Below are 24871 nucleotides of genomic sequence, written 5' to 3'. Positions count from 1 at the left end.
TCACGGTTTTCTCTGGATAGATGCCCAGGAGTGGGATTGCTGGATCAAATGGTATTTCTATTTTTAGTTTTCTGAGGAATCTCCATACTGTTTTCCACAGCGGTTGCACCAATTTACATTCCTACCAACAGTGTAATAGGGTTTCCTTTTATCAACACCCTCTCCAGCATTTATTGTTTGTAGACTTTTTGATGATGGCCATTCTGGCTGGTGTAAGGTGATACCTCGTAGTGGTTTTGATTTGCATTTCTCTAAAAATGAGTGATGTTATCTTTTCATGTGTTTTTTGGCTATCCATACGTCTTCTTTGGAGAATTGTCTCTGTAGATCTTCTGCCCATTTTTTGATGGGGTTGTTTGTTTTTTTGGTATTGAGCTGCAGAAGGTGTTTATAAATTTTGGAGATTAATCCGATTCACTTGCAAAGATTTTCTCCCATTCTGTGGGTTGTCTTTTCATTTTGTTTAGGGTTTCCTTTGCTGTGCAGAAACTTTTATGTTTAATCAAGTTCCATTTGTTTATTTTTGTTTTTATTGTCATTACTCTGGGAGGTGGATCTGAGAAGATGTTGCTGTGGTTTATGTCAGATATTTAGTTTTTGATTAATATCCTTTTTTTGGTTGTTGCTCTTTTTCTTTTTTGGTGCACCTGAGGCATGTGGAAGTTTTCGGGCCAGGGATTGAACCCATGCCAAAGTGTTGACCTGCATGATGGCTGTGGCAATACCAGATCCTTAACCTGCTACACCACAAGGGAACTTCCTAGCTTTTAATTAATATACTCTCCTGGTGTCTCTTCTCTTCCCTCTCATATCTTTATGCATTCTATTTTGGTTACCTTATCTAGTCTTGGAATTTCAATTCCCTTTCTATTTTCTTTCTTTCTTTCTTTTTTAAAGCCACACCTGTGGCATGTGGAAGTTCCTGGGCCAGGGGTCAAAACTATGTCACAGCTGTAACCAGAGCCACGGCAGTGATACCACCAGATCCTTAAGCTGTTAGGCCACAGAGGAACTCCCCCTTTTCTATTTTCTTTACTTTATCTTTTTTTATTAACATTTCACCTATTAGAAATAGCTTACTAACACCTTAGTATGTATGTATTTATTTAATTTGTTCCTCTTTATCATTGTCTTTGCATATAAAAATAGGAGAACAAGGAGAGAAAATTGAATGGAATTTCCTACTCTGTGTAGGGTAAAGAGCAGAGCACAGTTGGGAGAATGTTTTGGGGAAACATGGGCAAAATATTCACAAAACATATATCTAGGCAATAGCCCATTTCTCTCTCTCATGATTCCAGGCAGGTGCCACCCACAGTCCATTTCTCTGTCACATAGCACTAGCCAAGAGCTCCAAGAGACAGTAAAATCTCTTCCATTTGACATGTATCTATTTTCTCAAAAGGAAACAAAGTGAATACAAAATCTGAGATCAATTCATCGCTGGGAATTACTCTCATTTTTATTCCAGTTTCCATATTTGAAATTGCTGAATTTAAGTGCAACTTCTCCTTGTCCAGTAGAATTAGGTGAGGTGGGGAATTGATTTAATATGTACTTAATGAGGGAGTTACCGTCATAGCGCAGCAGAAACAAATCTGACTAAGAACCATGAGGTTGTGGGTTTGATCCCTGGCCTTGCTCAGTGGGTTAAGGATCTGGCATTGCTGTGAGCTGTGGTGTTGGTTGCAGATGTGGCTTGGATCTGGCATTTGCTGTGGCTGTGGCGTGGGCCAGCAGCTACAGCTCTGATTCAACCCCTAGCCTGGGAACCTCCATATGCCGAGGGTGTGGCCCTAAAAAGACAAAAGAAAAAAAAAAAGTATTTAATGAGTATGAGCATCTAGAGAGAATGGTGAGACTAAATAAATACATTTAAAAAAATCACCGTTTAAAATATCAATTTCTGTAGGCAACCCCAGAATTTGAATCATTTCCTGAAAAATTACTTCTGTTTTTGTCATGCTGGACCATTTTTTTTTTTTTTTTTAAACAAGACTTCAAGTTTCCTGCTAGCAGTTTAGAGATTGGGCTGTTTCCTCACTGACGCCTGTCTCCTCACGCCTCTGTAATTTTACTCTTTCAACTGAATCTCACTCTTTCAACTGCATGTGAAAGATATTCGATGAAGATGACTGACAATGTCGTTTATTCTGTATTAGAGTTTTCTACGGCACCTCAAGCCCAAAATGACCACAGGCTGCAGTCGAAAGGTAAGTTCATCCAGTTAGTATGGACACCTGTCCATAGGGACCACCGGCTAAAGGATGAATGGGATGGAAAATACATCTGGAGTAGAGAATGCAGAAAAATACAGGGTAATTTGAGGACATGCTCTTGGTTGAGTTTGAAGTCCAGAGTTGGAATATGCAGACATGGTATATGGCTGAAGAGCTGATGTTAGATTGCAGATAAATTCACTTTTAACCACTCACTTCTATTATTGCATCTATGAAACACAAGCTGGGGCAATTCTTTTACTCCTTCCTGCTCCTGAATAAAAGCAAGAATGTTGTTCGGAGACCTTCATCTCCTCAGTGGCGTTTAGAGCAACTTGGAACCAGTTGTTTAAGTTTTAGGTATCTCTGTTGTTCTGACTATGAAATGAGGAGGAGGAGGACATCAGTAATTTTGGGACTAGGTAACAGTAAAGATTTTGTCAGAAAAGAAACGAATGCATAGACCTAGGTTTTTTTTCCCCCACAGTGTGGCACCAGAATGGTGACAGGGTAGGAAGAAGGTATTGAGAACGCTGCAGCTTAGTAAATCCTGTGACTCTTTGCACATTTGAAAATGAAACATTTTTACATAAAGCCTTGAGAAAATACTTTCTGAGACAGGCAGATAACAGATAAGCACCAAAATTAATATTTGATTTTACATCTTAGGCAGTAAACTTCCATAGGCTATGTTCTTTAGAGTAATTCCATAAACTTTCTTTTTGCTACAGTCTTTTTATTACAAATTTTAGTATTGTCCTCTGAAAGCATTGCTGTCATTTACTAAATCATTTCTGTATACTTAGATCTTTAGATTTATTGCTATCACTATAAATTATGCAGCATTTGACTTTTTAATCTGTATGTATTTTCCTTCTTTGGGGTCATATCTGTGCTAATTTCTAAGGAATAGAAAAGTTAAGCTGAAAAGAATGTACCTTTAAAAGTATCAGTGGAGGAGTTCCCATCGTGGCTCAGTGGTTGATAAACCCAAATGGTATCCATGAGGACTCGGGTTCGATCCCTGGCCCTGCTCCGTGGGTTAAGGATGTGGCATTGCTGTGAGCTATGGTGTAGGTCACAGATGCGGTTTGGTCCCACATTGCTGTGGCTGTGGTGTAGGCTGGCAGCTATGGCTCTAATTCAACCCCTAGCCTGGGAACCTCCATATGCCACTGGTGCAGCCCCCAAAACACAAAAGACAAAATAAATAAATAAATAAAAGTGCAAGTGTAACCAACTATAATGGAAAAATAAAAATCATTTTAAAAAAAGGTAAAAGTGCAAACTGACAATCGGTGATAAGTTGGAACTTGAGTATAATTATTTTGATTTCTAGGCAAGTGGTTCTTTATATATAGTGCACATTGCATGTTCTTATTTTTTGCCAGTATGGTCCATCCTACACCAGCTTTCTGGGGTGTTCTACTTGGGAATGGGAAATAGTTTAGGAGCATTAAAACAGTATTAAAAGGTCTTTTTAAAAAAGTGTTAGAGAAACTATGAGGGCACATATACGCTGAAAATAAAAATCACTAATAATTTTACAGTGTGGCGATCGCTATTACCGTTTTTTTTTTAATTTATTTTTTAAATTTTTTATTTTTATTTTTGTCTTTTCTAGGGCCACACGTGCGGCATATGGAAGTTCCCAGGCTAGGGGTCTAATTGGAGCTGTAGCCGCCTGCCTATGCCAGAGCCATAGCAACACAGGATCCAAACCTTGTCTGCAACCTACAGCACAGCTCACGGCAACACCAGTTCCTTAACCCACTGAATGAGGCCAGGGATTGAACCTGCAACCTCATGGTTCCTACTCAGATTCATTAACCACTGAGCCACAATGGGAACTCCTATTACCGTTTTGACATGTTTTTGCTTTTCTGTGCTGGGTCTACTCTATGTTCTCCACTAGGAAGCTTTAATATGCATATTTTTAAAGTATGTTAGAAAGAGATTAAATTTCACTTGGATTGTGCAATTGGATTGTGGTTACACATATACAATTATGTGTTAATACCTTTTTACATTTCATACAGTATCTAAAATCAACACTCATTTCATTAAATATTATTCTATAGTGCAGCTATACTTTTTTATGTCACTAGAAATGAAGCGTTTTGGATTTGTCAGTCCAAATATTTATCATGCACAACTCTCTCATTTTAAAGTATCTCCCCCCATGCATTTCTTTCTTCTAAGATGTTCAAAATGCGTCATAGATATATACACAGGTCTACTATAATTTACTTAAAATTTAAACATGAAAGTACATATTTAAATATCCAAAATTATTTTCCCGATTTCCAAGTTAAAAGTTACCGAATAAAGGCGTTAAAACTAGAACTTAAATATCTTACTTAGTAGATGTTTGCTCTTTGCACCGAAGTCCAACACATTAGACTATGGGACCAATACAATTTTAAAATAAAAATTTAGGCAAAAAATATTTCTATTTTTCAAATAAAAAAATAACATTCTCAGATATAGGTTGTATGCAACGTAGTTAAGATGAAGTACTGTCCGGGAGTTCCCATCGTGGTGCAGTGGTTAACAAATCCAACCAGGAACCATGAGGTTGTAGGTTCGGTCCCTGCCCTTGCTCAGTGGGTTAAGGATCTGGCGTTGCCGTGAGCTGTGGTGTAGGTTGCAGATGTGGCTCGGATCCCGAGTTGCTGTGGCTCTGGCGCAGGCCGGAGGCCACAGCTCGGATGAGACCCCTACTGGGAACATCCATATGCCTCGGGAGCGGCCCTAGAAAAAGGCAAAAAGACAAAAAAAAAGACAAAAAAAAAAAAAAAAATGAAGTACTGTCCCATCCTGAAACTGTTATCAACCTAAACTTATTCCTCTTCCAGTAATGACAGTTTCCAAAGCACTTCTGAGATGTCAGTTATTTTCCTTTTATTTTAAACTGTATTTGTTTCAATTGTGGAAAGGTCATACATCATACGGTTCAAAATTCAACAAGTATGGGAAAAAATAAAGTAAAAAGTCTTTCTCCTTTCTCTGTCCCCATTTGACCTCTTTCTCCTCCCCAGAGGCAAAAAGTGTTATCAGATGCACGTGTCTATTTTCAGAGACGTGTATTGGCATAACTGTGAACAGAAAACTGTTTTCTTAACTCTTTCCCTTAACTGTATACCTTAAAAATCACTCCACATCTGAGGGAAAAAAAGGTCTTTATTCTTTTGTTAAAAGCTGCATGTTCATTTTATGGCTGTATCAGAATGTATTTGACCAGCCTTTTATTGATAGACAGTTAGGTTGAATTCAGTCATTTCCTCCCACAAATATTGTTGCCACGAATAGCCTTAAAAATAAGATGTTTTGCACATGTGCGAATAGCTGCAAGAAAAATTTCTCAAAGAGAAATTGTTGAGTCAAAGGGTACATGCCTTTGCAATTTTGGGAAATTGCCAAACTGCCCTGCTAAGAGATTGTACCAATTTATGTTTTTACCACTAAAGTGTGAGACTGTACAAGCCTCAATTTCAAAGGAAGAATATCTTTCATTTGATAAGTAAGGTATGTTCTCTGATAAAGATGACAGCAGACTTCAGAGCATGTCCCTGACAGATCCAGGAAAGGAATTTTTAAGGCCTGGATCTCAGTTCCAATCAGATATTTCTTTGACCCTTTCTCCTTAAACTTTTATTCCGACTCAGAATTTTTTTTTTTTTTTTTTTTTTTGATTTTATCCTTGCAGCTTCTTCAAGATCCTCTCTCTCTTGCTATGTGGCAGTAGCTTTGGGGCTTCTGGGTGTCATTCTAGCAAGTTTGCTGCTCTTCCAGTGGATTCTGTGCCAGGGTAAGTGCTAACTTAAAACAGAAATTGTGTCGTGAAAGCAACATAATGTAGCAGAGAATTTGAACAATGAAAAATAGTCCCAACAAAATAAGTCACCAGTGCACACAACAGCATCTCCTGGGTATAGTCTCCTAGTCTTTGAGTACATGCATTTGTGTAAGCATTTGTTTTCTTTAACTGAATTTCAGACAAGTCCTCTAAGATCTCCCTTACCTCCACCAGCTCCATTTTTTTTCCCAGGAAAGCTGGTTAGAGTTCTGATCGTAGTATGTTTTAAATTTTATATATTGCTTTTTTCTTTTTTTCTTTTTACAGCTGTACTTGCGGCATATGGAAGGTCCCAAGCTGGGGGTCAAATCAGAGCTGCAGCCACCAGCCTATGCCACAGCTATAGCAACGCTGGATCCTTAACACACTGAGTGAGGCCAGGGATGGAACCTCCATTCTCATAGATACTAGTCTGGGTTTGTAACCTGCTGAACCATAATGGGAATTCCCTGTATATTGCTTTTTAATTGGATATTGTGTTATAAACATTTTCCTACATAAGTACCATGTTTAGAATGAAAATCAAATTATAATAATGTGTTAACTTTTTACATAACAGATATGTTATAATGTAATTAAACATATTCTAATTTTTTTTTTTTTCCATTTAGAGAGTGTTCACATTTTCTAAAATAAACTTTTTTAGGAGTTCCCATGTGGTTCGGCAAGATCTGGTGTTGTCACTGCTTCGGTTCAGGTTGCTGCTGTGGCACGGGTTTAATCCCTGGTCCAGCAATTTCTGCATGCCTCAGGCATGGCCAAAAATAAATAAATAAATAAATAAATAAATAAATAAATAAAAAAAATAAAACACAGTGAACTTTTTAAGATTTATTTCTTCTAGGTCCTTAAATATGATGATCCAGAGGGCCCTCTGTTTTTGTTCCCCAATCCAGAGTCCTAACTCAGGTTTTATTATCTGGGGATGGTTGTTAGTGATAGGTTAGATAGACTTTACTCATTAAGATTCTAAGGGAAGGAGTTTCCACTGTGCCTCCGTGGTTAAAGAACCCAACTAGTATCCATAAGGACGTGGGTTCGGTCTCTGGCCTTGTTCAGTGGGTTAAGGATCCTGCGTTGCCATGAGCTGTGGTGTAGGTCACAGATGCGGCTCAGATCTGGCGTTGTTGTGTCTGTGGTGTAGGCTGACAGCAATAGCTCTGATTCGACCCCTAGCCTGGGAACCTCCATAAGCCTCAGGTGCAGCCCTAAAAAGACAAAAGACAAAAGACAAAAAAAAAAAAAAAAAAAGATTCTAAGGGAACTCCTACCTTTGACAGAAAGAGACTGCTAGGGAAGTTGGGAATTTCTCCTTCATGCTGGGTGATGTCACAGTCGTATGGAAAAAGCACAAATCTATAAGGTGTCAAGTTTATTGCTTGATCTCTAGAACCCTATAGTGCCCTCATGCCAGGCCTTCCTACAGAAAAGCTGTCTAATACTTACATTAAAAGGACTACTTTCCCCACTTTCAAACTCCCAAATCTAGACTAGATAAACCATCTACTCTGAGGTTACCTTCTACACTGGCTCACTAGATATAATGGCTCATACTTGCCATTTGTGGAATTGTGCTTATGGTGAGTTTATACAAATATGTTTCATGGAGGTAGAAAACAATAGAATTATGGAATCTTGGTTGAAATTACCTTGGAAGCTTATTCAATTCCCTTTCATTTTCACTGAACTATAATCCTACCACTTTAAAGGAATGAGAGTGTTTTGTATTTAAAGAGCTCAGTGAGAAGAACTGTATCACTTTTTGCTTTAGCATCTTCTCTGTCAGGAAATCTTTTTTTTTTTTTTTTAAACATCTAAAATAAATTCTTTTGGAGTTCCCACCATGGCTCAGCAGTTAACGAATCTGACTAGTATCCATGAGGACGCAGGTTTGATCCCTGGCCTTGCACAGTGGGTTAAGGATATGGCATTGCCATGAGCTGTGGCATAGGTCGCAGATGTGGCTTGGATCTGGCATTGCTGTGGCTGTGGTGTAGGCCAGCAGCTACAGCTCTGATTTGACCCCAAGCTTGGGAACTTCCATATGACACAGGTGCGGCCCTAAAGACAAAAAACAAACAAACAAAAAAAGACCCCCCCAAAACCCCAACAACCTTTTACTGCAGTATGTCTTGTATCCAATTTCCAGTGATTTTTTTTTTTTTTTTTTTACCTTTTTGCCTTTTTGCATTTTCTAGGGCTGTTCCCCCAGCATATGGAGGTTCCCAGGCTAGAGGTCTAATGGGAGCTGTAGCTGCCGGCCTACACCAGAGCCACAGCAAATGTGGGATTGGAGCCGAGTCTGCCACCTATACCACAGCTCATGGCAACGCCGGATCCTTAACCCCTGAGCAAGGCCAGGGATTGAACCTGTAACCTCATGGTTTCTAGTCAGATTCGTTAACCACTGAGCCACGACGAGAACTCCTCCAGTGAATTTTTATCACATCTGTGATTAAAAACCCCAACCTTTCGTTCTAGATAAGTTTGCATGCATGTGGGGTATCACATTGAGGCTGGACATTCTGAGACTCCACGTGATTTAAGCAATGTGCATTATACAGTTATGCAGTGTATGCACTGAGCTTGTATAAAGAGCACACTGATACATTCATGAGGTTATTTAACCTGTCGTGTACCTATTGCATGTGCATAACGATTTCTAGCACAGCTCAATGACTCTCCTCACGGTTCTCAGCCAGACCGCGCTCGTTTCCTTCCCTGTTCCTTCACACCCTTGCTTAGTGGAATGGACAGTAGTAGGGACGGAGTTGGACATTGGGAGGTATTTAATTTGAGGCCATACATTGATGTGTATTTCTTTCTCCAAACCTTACTTAGAAAGGTGATGGGGCAGGGAACACATTTTGTCTTCCATTTCATTTCAAGGCTGAGTGGTCCACAAAGATGTGACCCGGGTCCTCTTCCTTTCTAGGTTCCACGGTCTCCACGTGTGCCAGCTGTCCTAGCTGCCCCGACCTCTGGATGGGGCACGGTGACTACTGTTACTACTTCTCAGTGGAGAAAAAGGACTGGAATTCTAGCTGGGAATTCTGCTTGGCCAAAGATGCACATCTCTTTATGTTTAGAGACAATCAGGAAATGGTAAATGCAAACGTTTAGCAAGTGGAGGCTGCTTTGTGGGTGAACCCGCTTCAGATGTATCATGTATCCTCTTTTGAGAAACTGAATACTCTTTCCTTTCTCTCCTCTTTTCTCTTCTCTGTCCCTTCTTTCTTCCTCCTCCGCCCCTGCCTTCTTCCCTCTCCTTCCTTGTTGCCTACCTCACCAAACAACCCTCAGGTATAGCAACCTAGATGTTTGCATAGGCCTGTATGTGTGTCTGTGTTGGAGGTGGAAGGATGGTGAGGATGATGGAGAGGAATTAGAGATCTAATTAAAAGAAAGCATGAGATGCAGAAACGTGTGGGTCTCACAATAAAGAGGCAGCAGGTTCCTACGAGAGAGGTGGAGGGACTTTGGAGGCTGGGGAAGCGAGATAGCTTGGGGACAAGAGGCGTGGCAAAGACTTGAATGCCTTCTGTATAATGTTTTTCCTTCTTTCATTGGAATCCGTTAAGTCCTAGGCTAGAAACAATTGGGGCTGTGAAGAGACAGTTTCAGAAAGAAGGAAGGAAACTCGTGTGTGTGTGTGTGTGTGTGTGTGTGTGTGTGTGTGTGTGTGCGCGCGCGCGCGCGCGCGCGGAGAGACAGAGACAGAGACAGGGACAGAGAGACAGAGAGAGACAGAGACAGAGAGAGAGAGAGTGCGCGAGAGAGAATGAGGTATTTTAAACTCCTTGCAGACTCCACTTCTTCAGGCTCCTTAGATGCTTCCTGTCTGCCCAGTGGTCTCCTGGAGGAAAGTTCTTTATTTTATTTATTTATTTATTTATTTTTTAACACTTTATAATGATTTTTATTTTTTCCATCATAGCTGGTTTACAGTATTCTGTCAATTTTCTACTGTACAGCAAGGTGACCCAGTCACACATACATGCATGCATTCTTTCTTCTCCCAGTATCATGTTCCATTATAAGTGACTAGACAGAGTTCCCAGTGCTCCCCAGCAGCTCTTTATTAATCCTAGAGCCTCTCCAAGTAACATCAGAGTGGACTATTCCTGAGGTAACCCGGTACAAAAATCAATCAGATTCTAACTTGTCAAGGTAAATAAAGTATACAAAGAACATAAGAAATCCTCGTTAAGTTTTTCATGCTCATTTCATGTGGAAATTTTTTTTTTCTTTTTAGGGCCACACCTGTGGCATATGGAAGTCTCTGGATGAGGGGTTGACTCGAAGCTGCAGCTGCCAGCCTATGGCACAGCCACAGCCATGCTAGATCGGAGCCTAGTCTGTGACATACACCTCAGCTCACAGCAGTGCCAGATCCTTAACCCAAGGAGTGAGACCAGGGATTGAACCAGCATCCCCATGTATACTAGTCAGGTTTGTCACCTGCTGAGCCACATGGGAACTTCCATTTCATGCTGATACAGCAATGCCGGATCCTTAACCCACTCAGCGAGGCCAGGGATCGAACCCTAGTCCTCATGGATACTAGTTGGGTTTGTTACTGCTGAGCCACAATAGGACCTCATTGATATTGTTTTATAGCCTCTTTTTGGTGTAGAATCATAGAACAATTAATTCAGAATTCAACTGAATTAACATCCCTTAGGGAAATTCTGAGAGGTAAGCAGTTACTCTAAAGCAGTTGGAGAAAACTGTCACTTCTGCAGCTTCCTATTTTAAGAGAGGATGAAAACTTCTAGATTCTTGTTTTTCGTCAAAAGAATCCTCATTCCTTTGAAATTCTGCAAAGATTCTAACTTCAAATCAGTCCACCTCTGTGACGTACTTTTCCCTCGGGCCTTCCCTAAAGCAGGTGACAGAATGCATCAGGGTATATTCATTAGCATATGAAATCTTGGTTTTATGGCATCTGGTAATGATGACCTTGCTTTCCAGATCTTTTGGTGGCATCTCCTATTCTCATTCTGATATAGCTGCCTCTGAGCTCTTGGGTTGACTGAAATCAATAGCAGAAGTGAGCAAAGAGCTTGAAAGTGTGTTGAGCACATACCAGTAAATAGAGTAGTGAGTCATAATGCAAGACACTGCCTCAGAGAATTGTGGTGTAGCAGCCCCTGTAAATTACACAGGGTGATAATGAGAGATGAAGCACAGGATATCTGGGAGTTGAGGGTATTTCTGTGTCTCTGAGGTTCCCCAGAGGAATGGAGGAGTATTCAAGGATTTTTTTCTTTCCTTTCTTTCTTTATGTACTCTAAATCCTGCCTCTACTGTTGAGTAGGCTGAACAGAGTTAGACTGGCTGCATTTCCAAAACGAATTTGTTTTTTTCTTGAGGCTTCATGGTTCAAGTCAATCCTGGAGAGGATAGAACATCCATGAGATATTTAATAGAAACCACATATAAGTCTTGCTTCTGACGTTCCTGTGGAATTTTGCTTAGTTCTCTGGCCTAATTCTTTTTCTGGCCCTCAGCTTTTGGCAAGTTCTAGAGAACCAACTTGACACATCTGATTTTCTGAGTCTCTTGTACTAGGATTGTTATTCTTTTATTCTCTTGGAAAGATTTACATGCTATTTTAAGATATGCTTACTATTCCTAGTATTGTGCTTAGGTCTAAACAGCTATCAAAAGAGGATGTGGGTCTATTAAAACAATTTTTCTGACATTCCACTGCGGGGGAATATTGCTAGGGAATTAAGATGCTATTATGTTAGAGGCTACAAGGCTATTAGAAATGTCACTGTTAAATACTTATCGTTCAGGAAGATGCATAAATACAGTCCACCTCTATCTCAGATCAGTTATAGCAAAGTTTATAATAAAAATAGGAACGACCGTGTATTGAGCACCTGCTATGTGACCGGTATTCTATTCTATTATTCTTACTTTTCATAGCGTATCCTACAAAGTAGAATTCAGCATCTCTATTTCATTGATGAATGAATTCAGAAGAGTTAAGAAACAAGTCTAAAGCTGCAAATCTGGGAGAGCCAGGCTTTTTTTCAGAGCCAGATTTTATTTTATTTTATTTTAATTTTTTACGTTTTTAGGGCTGCACCTGCAGCATATGGATGTTCCCAGGCTAGGGGTTGAATTGGAGCTGCAGGTGCTGGCCTACACCACAGCCACCACAACGCCAGATCCGAGCCTCGTCTTCAACCTACACCATAGCTCACGGCAATGTTGGATTCTTAACCCACTGAGCAAGACCAGGGATCAAACCTGCATCTTCGTGGATACTGGTCTGATTCATTTCCCCTGTACCACAATGGGAGCTCCCAAAGCCAGAGTTTAAACTCCACATCAACCCACCTTTTAAAGTCTTACAGAGATACTATATTTGTCACCTTCCAGAATTGATCCTGTGCCTGTTGAAAAATGAGATAACTTTTCCAATTATTTGCCCTCTGGTGCCCTTTCTTTTCTGTACATGTTTAGAAAGTCATTTGAATTTGAAATCTGGAATGTACATTATATAATATGGCTCTCGGGATTTAAATGTTTTAAAATCGTGAGATGCTCACTAATTATCTCCAAAAGAGACAAAATCTCTCTTGGACTTCAAGCTCTATTTTATTTTTGAGAAAATAAAAGCAAAATTTATGTTGATTTGCTCTGTTATTTCCTCAGTGTTCTGTTGCACATAATGGCATCTGTTCTTTGTTGCTCTCCTTGTTCTTTGAATTTATCTTTAGATTCTTAGATATGTTCAAATTCTTAATTTTTGTTGTCATTCCCCCCTCCCCACATAGTCCCATTTATTTTGGATGTTAGTGTTTGTTTCCTATGTTGGTTGATGTGTTATTAAAATATATGTTGGAGTTCCCGTCGTGGCGCAGTGGTTAACGAATCCGACTAGGAACCATGAGGTTTCAGGTTCGATTCCGGCCTTGCTCAGTGGGTTAAGGATCCGGCGTTGCTGTGAGCTGTGGTGTAGGTCACAGACAGGGCTCGGATCCCGCGTTGCTGGGGCTGTGGCTGTGGTGTAGGCTGGCGGCTACAACTCCGATTGGACCACTAGCCTGGGAACCTCCATATGCTGCGGGAACGGCCCAAGAAATGGCAAAAAGACAAAAACAAAAACAAAAAACCCAAAAACAAAAAAAAAATGCCTTACTATTTTAACCATTTTCAAGTATACCACTAAGTGGTATTAAGTGTATTCACATTTTTGTACAACCGGGACTGCTATTCATCTCCAGAACTTTTTCGTCATTCCAGACAGAAACTCTGTACCCACTAAACAGTAACGCCCCATTCCCTGCTCCCAACCCCAGCCCTTGGTGACCACTGTTCTTTTCATCTCTCCGAATTTGCCTATTATGTCCTTCTCCATCTGGCTTATTTCACTTAGCATGTTTTCAAGGCTCATCTGTGCTGTAGCAGGTATCAGAATTTCATTCCTTTTATGGCTGAATAATATTCCATTATATGGATAGACCAATTTTGGTTTATCCATTCAACTGTTGATGGATAGTGTTTCACTATCTTTTTTCTTTCATAATTGAGATTTTATTGGTTGTCTTGAGGATCAGTACACATTTAAATTTGTACACAATTCTTGACATGTATACCAAAAATCTAAAAAAAATCGTGTAGTTATGATTCTTTTCTGAACAGTTATCACAATGACTTTCCAGCTGAAAATATGGAGGCACACTTTTGTTTTCTTTCTTTCTTTCTTTCTTTTTTTTTTTTTTTTTTTTTGGTCTTTTTAGGGTCTCACCTGTGGCATATGGAAGTTCCCAGGGTAGGGGTCAAATCGGAGCTGTAGCCACTGGCCTACACCACAGTCATAGCAATGCCAGATCTGAGCTGATGCTCAAAACTTATTTTATAAGCCTCTTTGGGAGTTCCTGTCGTGGCTCAGAGGAAACAAATCTGACTAGTATCCATGAGGACGCGGGTTTGATCCCTGATCTTGCTCAGTGGGTTAAGGATCTGCTGTTGCCAGGAGCTGTGGTATAGGTTCACAGATGTGGCTTGGATCTGGCGTTGCTGTGGCTGTGGCACAGGCTGGCAGCTGCAGCTCTGATTTGACTCCTAGTCTGGGAACCTTCATATGCCACAGGTGCTGCCCTATAAAGACACCTCCCTCCCCCAAACCAATATTTTCTTCTGAAAGCATGCAACTAATTAAGCTGTTAACTTTGGAGCAAATTAGGAAGTTAAAAAATTTTCCCCCTGAAACATGAACAAGAAAGTAATTTCCTTTGATATTTCAAAAATCTCCAGAGGAGATTTTTCAGATTGCCTGTAGTAAATTCAGGAATATTCTGCCATTTTGAGTCTCCCTCTTTTAGCCCAGGATATAGGATACCTTACCTTGGGTATAATGAGAAACGAGATGCATTAGCTTTAATAAACATCCTTGTTTATACATCAACCTGTTCTGTGGCAATATCAGGACTCCCCCTGCCCCCCTGGAAGTAACTAACACTGAAATCCAAAGTTATAATATGTGCTTATACTGTCATTTTGGCCTGATGTAACAAAGAGAAGTACAGTCTCTTAGCCTACTGAATACGCATGTTTCTTGGCACTTCCTAGGAAGCTCATGGTTTTTTCAGGGTTAGAGGCAGTACAGTTTAAAGGGAGAGATGAGTTATAGACAGACGGACTATCTCAGTAGAGGATATGATGAGGCCTTGGATTTTACACCAAATCCAACCATTAAATTACTGTGAAATAACATGTCAGGGCCCTTTTTTGAGCTTCTATTCTTCTGAAGGAGAGAAGTTAACAGAGGGAGGAGAGGGATCAAAGCAAATTCATTGAGGAGTTCCCTCTGTGGTGCAGGGGGGTAAGAATCCCACTGCAGCTGCTTGGGTCACTGCAGAAGTGAGGGTTCCATCCCTGGCCCCGTGCAGTGGGCTAAGGATCTGGCACTGCCACAGCTGTGGTGTAGGTTGCAACTGCAACTTGGATTTGGTTCATGGCCGGGGGTGGTGTTGCTAATTTAAAAAAAGGTCAAGTTCATTGAATTTGAGAGTAGGAAGCTCTGTGCGATGGCTACTGCCAAAGGAAATGGCAGATTCTTTCAAAGCACTAATGCAGGAAGGAGGCTTGAGACAAAAGAACCGTCTGGAAATATATGAGACAGGGAACAAGTTAACTTCTTTTTGTTTAACATCTATCAGATCACACTCTTACCTCAGGGAAAACTAAACCAACCCAGCAACCTAACAAACACACTGAAAAACAAGATTCCTGGGAACAAAGTAGAAGGAACAGAAAAACAAATTAATGGTTCCTTTCTTTGTTTTCCATTTTCTTTCACAAGGGATTTGCATCGACTTCAGGGAATTAGAGTAAGCAGTAAAGAGAAGAGGCTAGGCAATTATCTTATTAATTATATATACAGTATTTTTAGGACACAGAGAAACATCAGTTATTGATTCCATGTGTGCTACTTGGCACCTTTATACTTACCAACAGTGTGTCACTCAGAAGCTTTTGTATCTGTTAGGCCGTGTATAAGTCCCTTTGAAGAGTCACTCATACTCTAAAACATATACAAACACCCAGTTTTTTTTTATCTTATATGCAACTGTTTTTCATCAATTTTTTGTTTTCAGGCTTATAATTTTTTTTTTGTCTTTTTGCCATTTTTTGGGCCGCTCCCGCAGCATATGGAGGTACCCAGGCTAGGGGTCGAATTGGAGCTGTAGCCACCAGCCTACACCACAGCCACAGCAATGCGGGATCCGAGCCGAGTCTGCCACCTACACCACAGCTCACGGCAACACCGGATCCTTAACCCACTGAGCAAGGCCAGGGATCGAACATGCAACCTCATGGTTCCTAGTCGGATTCGTTAACCACTTAGGAACTCCCCCTAATTTTATTTTTTAATTTTAATTTTTTTTTCCCGCTTTTTAGGGCCACCAACGGCATATGGAAATTCCTAGGCTAGGGGTTGAATCAGAGATTCAGCTGCCAGCCTACACCACAGCCACAGCAACACCAGATCCGAGTCTCATCTGTGACCTCTACCACAGCTTGCAGCAATGCCACGTCCTTAGCCCACTGAGTGGGGGCCAGGGATCAAAACCCAAATCCTCATGGATAATAGTCTGGTTCATTTCTGCTGAGCCACACTGGGGACACCCAACCTAACTTTACCTTAAGTTTTTCTTTAAGAACTTTTTTTTTTTTTTTTTTAAATCATATGCAAGATTGATGAGGGCTTGGAAAATGGGAGTTCAGTGGGAAAAAAAACCAAGTATATCACTACAAGTTTAATAATTGATAAATTAAATGGTGATGAGAAAGATGACTGCTTCCACAGCAGTATTTAGCTTTTTTTTTCTTTCAAAGTTACCTGAATACCCATTTGGTGCTCCACCAAGGAAGAAGTTGCCGTGGAAGATAGAGATGTAATATTTTATCTTAACTGTCATGTCGTAAGAATGCAATTATAGACAAGAAGTTCAATTCTAGGAAGTGTTCTACTCGGTAACCAACGCATCTCTAGAATGACAGTTTAAAGGAGAGTATAATTATTTGGAGTATGTGGTTGTTATAGTCAGCTTGGCCTGCCATAAACTATAGACTAAGGGTGCTTCAGTGACAGACATTTATGACTCAGAGTTCCAAAGGCCGAGAAGTCCAAGATCAAGATGCTGGTAGGTTTGGTTTCTGGTGAGAAACTTCTTCCTGACTTGCAGACAGCTGCTCTCTCATTGTGTTCCTACCAGGTGGGGAGAGAGTGAGCTCTGGTCTCCTCCTCTTCTCCTCCCTCTTCTTCTTCTTCCCCTTCTCCTCCTCTTCCTTCTCCTCCTTCTCCTCCTGCTCTTCCTCCTCTTCCTTCTTCTTCCTCTTCCTTCTTCTTCTTTCTTCTTTCTCCTTCTCTTCCTCCTCCTTCTTCTTCCTTCTTCTTTCTCCTTCTCCTCTTTCTCCTTCTTCTTCTACTTCTTTTTTTGCTTTTTAGGGCCTCATCCAAGGCATATGGAAAGTCTCAGGCTTGGGGTCTAATTGGAGCTGCAGCTGCTGGCCTACACCACAGCCATAGCAATGCCAGATCCTTAACCCACTGAGCAAGGCTAGGGATCCAACCCACATCCTCATGGATACTAGTTGGGTTCATTACTACTGAGCAACAAAGGGAACTCCCTGGTTCCTTCTCCTCAGGATACTAATCCCATCATCAGTGATGGCTTTGCCCTCATGACTTATTTTTTTGGGAACCTAATTACTTCCCAAAGGCTCAACCTCCAAATAACATCATGTTGTGGTGTCACCTTCAACATATGAATTTTGGGGGGACACAAACATTCAGTCCATAATAATGGTGATGAGAGAGGCTGTAAAGAATGGTAGCTTCACCATGACACTGAATCTCTTCTTTGTTTGCATTTTTCTTACCTTTTTTCATCTCTTTCAACTTCTCCCTTAGGTACTGATCCAAAATTTCCTCCAAAATGACTTTTACTGGATTGGTCTGAGAAACACTTCTGACTGGAGGTGGGAAGATGGATCAGCCCTAAATACCTCAAAGTAAGGGGCTTCAAAAGTTCAAAAAAGAAAAAAGTGAGAATGAGGGAGAAGAAAAAAAAAGGGGGAAGAGAAATTATCTGGCAGGGGAAATGGATCAAGGATAGCAAGTGGAGAGAGAGGAAAGGGTGAGGAAAGGAAATAGAGAACAAGGAAGGAAATGAACAGTGGATAATGGCAAAAAAAGATGACATTTTATTTTTTAATTTTTCCTAGGGCTGCACCTGCTGCATACGGATGCTCCCAGGCTAGTGGTCAAATTGGAGCAGAAGCTGCCTCAGTCTATGCCACAGCCATGGCAATGAAGGATCGAGCCACATCTGTGACTTGTGTTGCAGCTTATGGTAACTCTGGATTCTTAACCCCTTGATTGGGGCCAGGGATCAAACCCACATTCTCATGGACACTAGTCAGGTTCTTAACATGCTGAGCCACAACAGGAGCCCCAGGATGAGATTTTAAAGAGAGGATAATGAGTAATGTTTAATCACTGTTTTTGGGGTTGAGAGAAGTGGGGACTGAATAGGAGAAAGAATTTGCTCATTTTTTATCCCTTCATGCCTTACCTTTACCCTGCATGTTACCTTAAGTGATTGATTTTTTTTTTTTATGGTTTCTTAACAGAATTTCTTCAAACAGCTATGTACAGAAGTGTGGTACCATCAGCAAAGATGGTCTCCTAGCCTCTAGCTGTGAAGTCCCTTTGCCATGGGTGTGTAAGAAGGTCAGACTTTGATAAGTGGTCAGTCTGTCGAGTAGCTCCCTAAAAAGAGGGAGTTGGCCTCTGGGCATCAGGTTAGTCATGAGCACATGTTGGGTGAGTGCTGCCCTTCTAGGATATGCAGGAGATGTGAGCTTCATGCAGCCTCCCTGGGACCAATGGTTTCTTTCTTCCCTTCTTTTTCTTTCTTTTTGGCTGCACCCACAGCATTTGGAAGTACTTGGGCCAGGGATTGAATCTTCGCTGAAGCTGCATCTTACACCACAGCTGTACGCCAGATCCTTGACTCACTGCGCCAGGCTGGGGGTTGAACCCCTGCTTCAGCAGCAACTGGAGCTGCTGCAGAGGCTACAGCTGGATCCTTAACCCTCAGCGATCCCAGTGGGAACGCCTGGGATTGATGGTTTCTCACCAGACTCTCTTTGAGAATATTTAGATATTATCTGAACAATTTAAGACCGAATGTAGGCAAGTTTGTGAAATAGATAAGGTTTGTTTTTCCTATTTCTCATTGTAGGATCTAAGGCTGCCTCTTCCACCTCCATCATCTCTGTTATATTCTTTTTTTTTTTTTTTTTTTTTGTCTTTTTGCTATTTCTTTGGGCTGCTCCCGCGGCATAAGGAGGTTCCCAGGCTAGGGGTCGAATCGGAGCTGTAGACACCGGCTTACGCCACAGCCACAGCAACGTGGGATCCGAGCCGTGTCTGCAACCTACACACAGCTCACGGCAACGTCGGATCGTTAACCCACTGAGCAAGGGCAGGGACCGAACCCGCAACCCCATGGTTCCTAGTCGGATTCGTTAACCACTGCGCCATGATGGGAACTCCTGTATGTTATATTCTGAGCTGAACTGATGACATCTATGCAAATATGAGCTGCTGCCAGTATGCTACCCCTCCCTGATCATATATTTTCATTCTCACAATGGTCCTTTGCATAGAGAGCTTTAAAGAATAATGCTAATGATGAGAAAATGAGGTGTGGAAGGTGGATGAGAGCAGGGTGTTGCTTTGATTCTCAGCTCTTCACGCTTACTTAAAATGCTGGCCTTAACTGAATGTAGCCTTTCTGAGAATGCACAAGCGTGGTTGAATAAACCAGTGTGTGACTAATCATGTCATGAATATGATTTGCACGTTTATTTCACCTGGTAAGGTATTTTCGTAGAGGAGAATTTACAGAAGCAGTTTGTGTGGTTGCTCCCCAAACAATTTTTGGCACACATGCCTCAAAAGTGAGAAGAATTTTCTTATTTCTCCTTAGAACAGTTGGGCATAGATAAGGAGAGCAGATGTCATTTGAAGACAAAGGAAGGAGTGATGAAGGAGACCATAATTCTGTACTATTGATGCCACTGGATTGTGACATTCACTTGTCTTTCTCTTTTGTCGTGTTTTTAGGACACGGACTGAAGCTTTTCCACCCTTGTTTTCCAAACACCTAAAGTAGCGCTTGCTTGTATCAGTGAATGTGACATACATGAATGGATAAATAAAAAAATAAGAGTTTTAAAATTCTTATTCTCGTTGTTTCTTTTAGCCCACGCGTTGATAAGAGGAAGACCCACCGCATGTCCTAATCCTCCCTTAACCCTACCCATATGAGCCTTCAAGAGCTGGCTCTAAAAAGGCAGAGAGCTGGTGTCACCTAGGTCTAGTTCACACCATATACATACATGCTTGGGAAACCAGCCTGTATTCGGCACTAGAGACACACTGTGTACAGCTCTGGGCCTGGAACTGATGCCCTGAGGATGCTGAGGGATGACTGTATAATATTTGCAGAGGCAAGTGTCTCTTTATAATCTCTTACCTTTGCTTCTGAGGGCTCCGGATACCTCTTGGTTAAGCACGTGATGGTAGCGGCTCCCACTTGGTTAAGGATGCTATGATTGCAATCCAACCTGGGCCTCAGCCTGGCAACACCCGGGTACACAGGCCATGTACTTACTCAAAGAGGAACCAAAGCAGACACTTCAATTCTCCCCTGGACAGATGGGCTCTGCGCAGCTCCCCTCTGTGATGAGGGTTCAACCTCTTGTCAGGATTTTCACCACCTGTCTCTAGCGCTGGGGCTAGTGCCTCACTGTGGTCTCCCTTAAGGATGTTACATTAGAGGTAGCTTGTTTCCTAGTCATTTATTTCTTCCTAAGGCTAATTTATGGGGGCTAGGGTCGTTTGCTGACTCAATTCTTTTACCCTGTCGAGCGAAAAAAAAGTTTGGTAGAAATAGAAACTAAAAATTTTGTCAGCCCTTGCCCTTGACAGCTGACTCTTTGATGAACAGTATACACGAAGCTTATCTAGGACATGCAGTGTTTAGAATGAGATGTTTAAAGATAATAAAAGATGGGGGGTTCCCATTGTGGCACATCGGAAATGAATCTGACTAGGAACCGTGAGGTTGTGGGTTCGATCCAGGGCCTCACTTAGTGGGTTCAGGATCCGGCGTTGCCATGAGCTGTGGTGTAGGTTGCAGACATGGCTTGGTTCCCTATGCTGGCATCTGTAGCTGCAATTCGACCCCTAGTCTGGGAACCTCCATATGCCATGGGTGTGGCCCTAGAAAGCAAAACAAACAAACAAACAAAAAACAACAACAGCAACAACAAAAACATAATAAAAGATGAGTAACCCAATGAATGAGAATGAAGAAAATCCAGAGAGGGAAAAACCTCTCAGGAGGTCACAAAAGGAAAAAGTGAAAATCATAAGATTGTATAATTCCTGCCATGTATGAAAAGCCTGGGCTCTTGTCCATTTTAATTTTTTGTTTTTGCTATGTTGCTATACTTTCATAAATAACTTTAGGACTCAGGTACAAGGCTTAGAGTTCATCAAATCATCCCTAGCAGTCTGTATACACCCCTCAAGTTCTTGTTCACCTTCCCCTTCCTCCTGTACCCCCACTTCCATTCCTCTCTCGGCCACAGGAATGTACTTTGATGTTTGATACATTTCTTGAACTTATTTGTATCCTTAAAAAAATGTAATTGTTTTTTCTTTTTTTGGCTTTTTAGAGCTGCACACGTGGCATATGGATGTTCCTGGGCTAGGGGTCCAATGGGAGCTAAAACTGCCAGCCTCACCACAGCCATTGCAATGCCTGATCCTTAACCGACTGAGCGAGGGCAGGGATCAACCCTGCGTCCTCATGGATACTAGTCTGGTTCGTTAACTGCTGAGCCATGAAACTCCTAGGTTTCTTCTTTATTTCTTTCATATTTAAATAACTCTTTTTTTTCCCCTAGTATAGCTCACTGCTTCACTATTCCCACCAGCATTGTTTCTGAGATCTACCTGCATTGCACTATGTCCATGATTCATCCCTTTAACTGCTGTGCAGACTCCATGCTATGTACCCATTCTCTTAACGTGAACACCTGGTTCGCCTTTGTTCCCCACTGTCACGATGATGGGATGAATATTTTCTTACCTACTCCCAAGTCTTTCCCATCTCAGGAAATGGCCCTACCAACCCTTCAGTTGTTCAGATTCCACACTGAAGAGCTTTCTGCTATCTTATTTATTCACTCACTAGTGCATCAACATATTTTCTCACCTCTACCACCAAGGTGTATTCTAAATTGCATCAGTTCTCTCCATCTCCACTTTTAACACTAGTCTAAGCCACAGTGGTTGTTAACTAGTTTACGAGACAACTTCTTTTGTTGCGCCTCCCTCAAAACAGTTTTATTGAGAAACAACTGACACACAATAAACTTAATATATATATATATATATATATATTTTTTTTTTTTTTGTCTTTTTAGGGCTGCACCCTCGGCACATGGAGGTTCACAAGCTAGGGGTCTAATCGGAGCTGTAGCCACTGGCCTACGCCGCAGCCACAGCAATGCAGGATCCAAGCCATGTCTGCAACCTACTCCACAGCTCATGGCAACGCCAGATCCTTAACCTGCTGAGCAAGGCCAGGGATCGAACCCGAAACCTCATGGTTCCTAGTCAGATTTGTTAACCACTGAGCCACGACGGGAACTCCCTCTGATGTATTTTGATCTCACTTTTTTATATGTGGTTTGGGTTGAAGTCTTTTTTTTTTTTTTTTTTTTAATGTTTATGGCCATACTTGTGGCATATGGAGGTTCCCAGGCCAGGGACTGAATCCAAGCCACAGCTTGGATCCTTTAACCCACTGCACTGGGCTGGGAGCTGAACCTGTGTCAGGGACCCAAGCTGTTGCCGTCAGATTCTTAACACACTATGCTGCAATGGGAACTCCCTTGAGGTCATTTTTTAAAAACTCTCGCAGATGTCTAATTGTCCTAGCACCATTTATTGAAATAACTATGCTTTTTTGTCATTGAATTCCCTGGATACCTTTACTGAAAATCAAATCAATGATCATATACATGTAGGTCTATTTCTGCATTTTCTCTTCTGTTCCATTTATTTATATGTCTCATCCTTTTACTTCTACTCCAATGTAATTTTATAGTAAGTCTTGAAGTCAGGTCTTATGTCCTCTGATTTTTTTTTTTTTTTTTTTTTTTGGTCTTTTTAGGGTCTTACCCATCGCATATGGAGGTTCCCAGGCTAGGGATGAAATCAGAGCTGTAGCTGCTGGCCTACACTACAGCTACAGCAACGTAGGATCTGAGTCATGTCTGCAACCTATACCACAGCTCATGGCAGTGCTGGATGCTTAACCCACTGAGCAAGGCCAGGGATTGAATCCATGTCCTCATGAATATTAGTTGGGTTCGTTAACCACTGAGCCATGATGGGAACTTCTAATTTTGTTTTTCTTTTGCAAAATTATTTTAGTTATTTTAGGTCCTATGGTTTTTCCTGTAGGTTTTAGATAAAGGTCCTATTCATATATGATTTTGTACATGTATGAACATATCACAGGGAACTGCTGAACCTTTGGGTACTTTCAAATGGCCTCACCAGTTTAAACTCTCCAGCAGTGTGTAAGAAGTTACAGGACCTATTTCTCTATACCTTCATCAAGCAAAGGTGAAGTGAACCACAGGCTCCTCAACCTCATGATAACTTTTCACTCCTGACTTTATTCTGGAAGGGTAATGAGATTTTGCTTGGGAGAAGGTCTTTCCGTTTCTTCACAGTGGGGCATTTATAAGACAAATCTTACCATTGCTAATAACGATCTTCTCTCTTAGCTAAAGTTTGATGATAATAAAGTCTTTATTTCCATATGAGCACTGTGATGGGGAAGGAAATGAAGGGGAGGGGAGAGCCCCCCCCCCCCCCCCCCCGTGCTGACATACAGGAAAGAGAGTGAAGGAGATATGATAGAAGCTGAGGAAGGCGTGACTTTCAGGGTGGAGGGAACATTCACAATATAAGATGCTAAAGAGATGTAAGGTAATATCATGAGGGAACAGTAGTCATGAATTCGAGTCTGAAAGTCAATGTTCATGATCCGTCATCAGTTTGCTGGTGAAAGATGTGAGCCTTCAGTGAGCCAACTAATAAATAGCAGGGAAGGAAGTGGAAACAGTGAGTTTAGAAGTCGCTCATAAGTTCGGTGATGGCAGGAAGGAAGGTGATATTATCTTACCTGAATAAAGGGCTATGTATAGGGCCGGTATATTTTTACCTATAGTTAGGAGAGAGTAGCTCATGTTTCCAACTTGAGGCGAAAACTTCAGCTGAATGGGAGAGGTTAAAACTGCATACAAGACAAGATCCTTGAGGAGTTCTGGTTGTGGTACAGCGGAAACGAATCTGATTAGGAACCATGAGGTTGAGGGTTTGATCCCTGGCCTTGCTCAGTGGGTTAGGGATCTGGTGTTGCCATGAGCTGGGGTGTAGGCTGGAAGCTACAGCTCCGATTAGACCCCTAGCCTGGGAACCTCCATATGCTGCGGGTGCAGCCCTAAAAATACAAAAAGACACAGACACACAAAAAGACAAGATCCTTGAGAGAGTAGATGAATGTGAGAACTGATGCACAACTGGAAGAGAGAACCTTGGGTGGAAAGAGTGCCCCTTGTCTCATGGAAGGGACGGATGGCGAGGCTCCTGAGACCTTTGTGTAAGGGACAGGGAAGAGAAAGTAGATCATTTGTATGAGGGACAGGGAAGAGAAAATAGACTGCTCTTGCCTGGTACGTTTCATTATCTCCGAGATAAAAGACAAGGTTGTAAAACTAAGAATGAGGGAGGTGGTAAGAGGTTTGGGATCCATGGCAGGCAGAAGTTTGGAATAATCACCAAGGGAAAAGAGAGACATCTGCCTAGAGACACAGCATTGCTGGTCTGCCCTGAGCACTCGGGTGAAGCAGGAGCCTGCAACTTTTCAGCGGTTCCAGTCTGCACGATTGCGTGACTACCCACAGCAGCCCATGTCAGACTAGTTGTAATAACAGAGGAGTCAAATGGTAGGAATGATGAAGGGTGCCGGCTCTACAGGGTGGCTTTGGAGGACAAAAAAAAAAAAAAAAAAAAAAAAGGGCCAGAAAATAGAAGTAGCCAGAAGTAGACAAGAAACTGAAAGAAGGGTAGGGACCCCAAAGTGAGGAACATACTGGACAGGAAAAT

At 41.5% G+C, this 24871-nt stretch overlaps 1 protein-coding gene across 3 annotated transcripts; it reads left to right on the top strand.

The window, feature by feature from the left end:
- The first annotated feature begins 2011 nt into the window (after positions 1-2011).
- Positions 2012-19859, top strand: KLRG1 (killer cell lectin like receptor G1). Of its 3 annotated transcripts, none has more exons than XR_014803875.1 (6): positions 2012-2213; positions 5929-6030; positions 9014-9183; positions 17519-17619; positions 18241-18411; positions 19742-19859. XR_014803875.1 is itself a non-coding variant. In XM_084956832.1 (5 exons), the coding sequence occupies exons 1-5, from the start codon at positions 2126-2128 to the stop codon at positions 18350-18352; spliced, it is 573 nt and encodes a 190-aa protein (XP_084812958.1). In that variant the 5' UTR covers positions 2012-2125; the 3' UTR covers positions 18353-19859. The 3 variants fall into 3 exon arrangements, 1 of the variants encoding a protein (XP_084812958.1); XR_014803874.1 differs by having other exon boundaries at positions 18545-19859; XM_084956832.1 differs by having other exon boundaries at positions 18241-19859.
- Positions 19860-24871: the final 5012 nt, after the last annotated feature.

This window comes from Sus scrofa, chromosome 5 (assembly GCF_054392235.1).
Source record: "Sus scrofa isolate SSC_HxYL_T2T_F1_AM1 chromosome 5, Sscrofa_HxYL_maternal_Yorkshire_Landrace_v2.0, whole genome shotgun sequence".
Classification (NCBI taxonomy): domain Eukaryota; kingdom Metazoa; phylum Chordata; class Mammalia; order Artiodactyla; family Suidae; genus Sus; species Sus scrofa.
Note: the sequence above shows the minus strand (reverse complement) of the source record. Positions and strands in the feature narration are given on the sequence as shown.

Coding starts and splice junctions, on each gene's coding strand:
- KLRG1 (XM_084956832.1), top strand. CDS start 2,126: ATGAAGATGACTGACAATGTCGTTTATTCTGTATTAGAGTTTTCTACG. Junction 6,031..9,013: donor CCAGTGGATTCTGTGCCAGG/GTAAGTGCTAAC, acceptor CTTCCTTTCTAG/GTTCCACGGTCTCCACGTGT. Junction 17,620..18,240: donor TCAGCCCTAAATACCTCAAA/GTAAGGGGCTTC, acceptor GTTTCTTAACAG/AATTTCTTCAAACAGCTATG.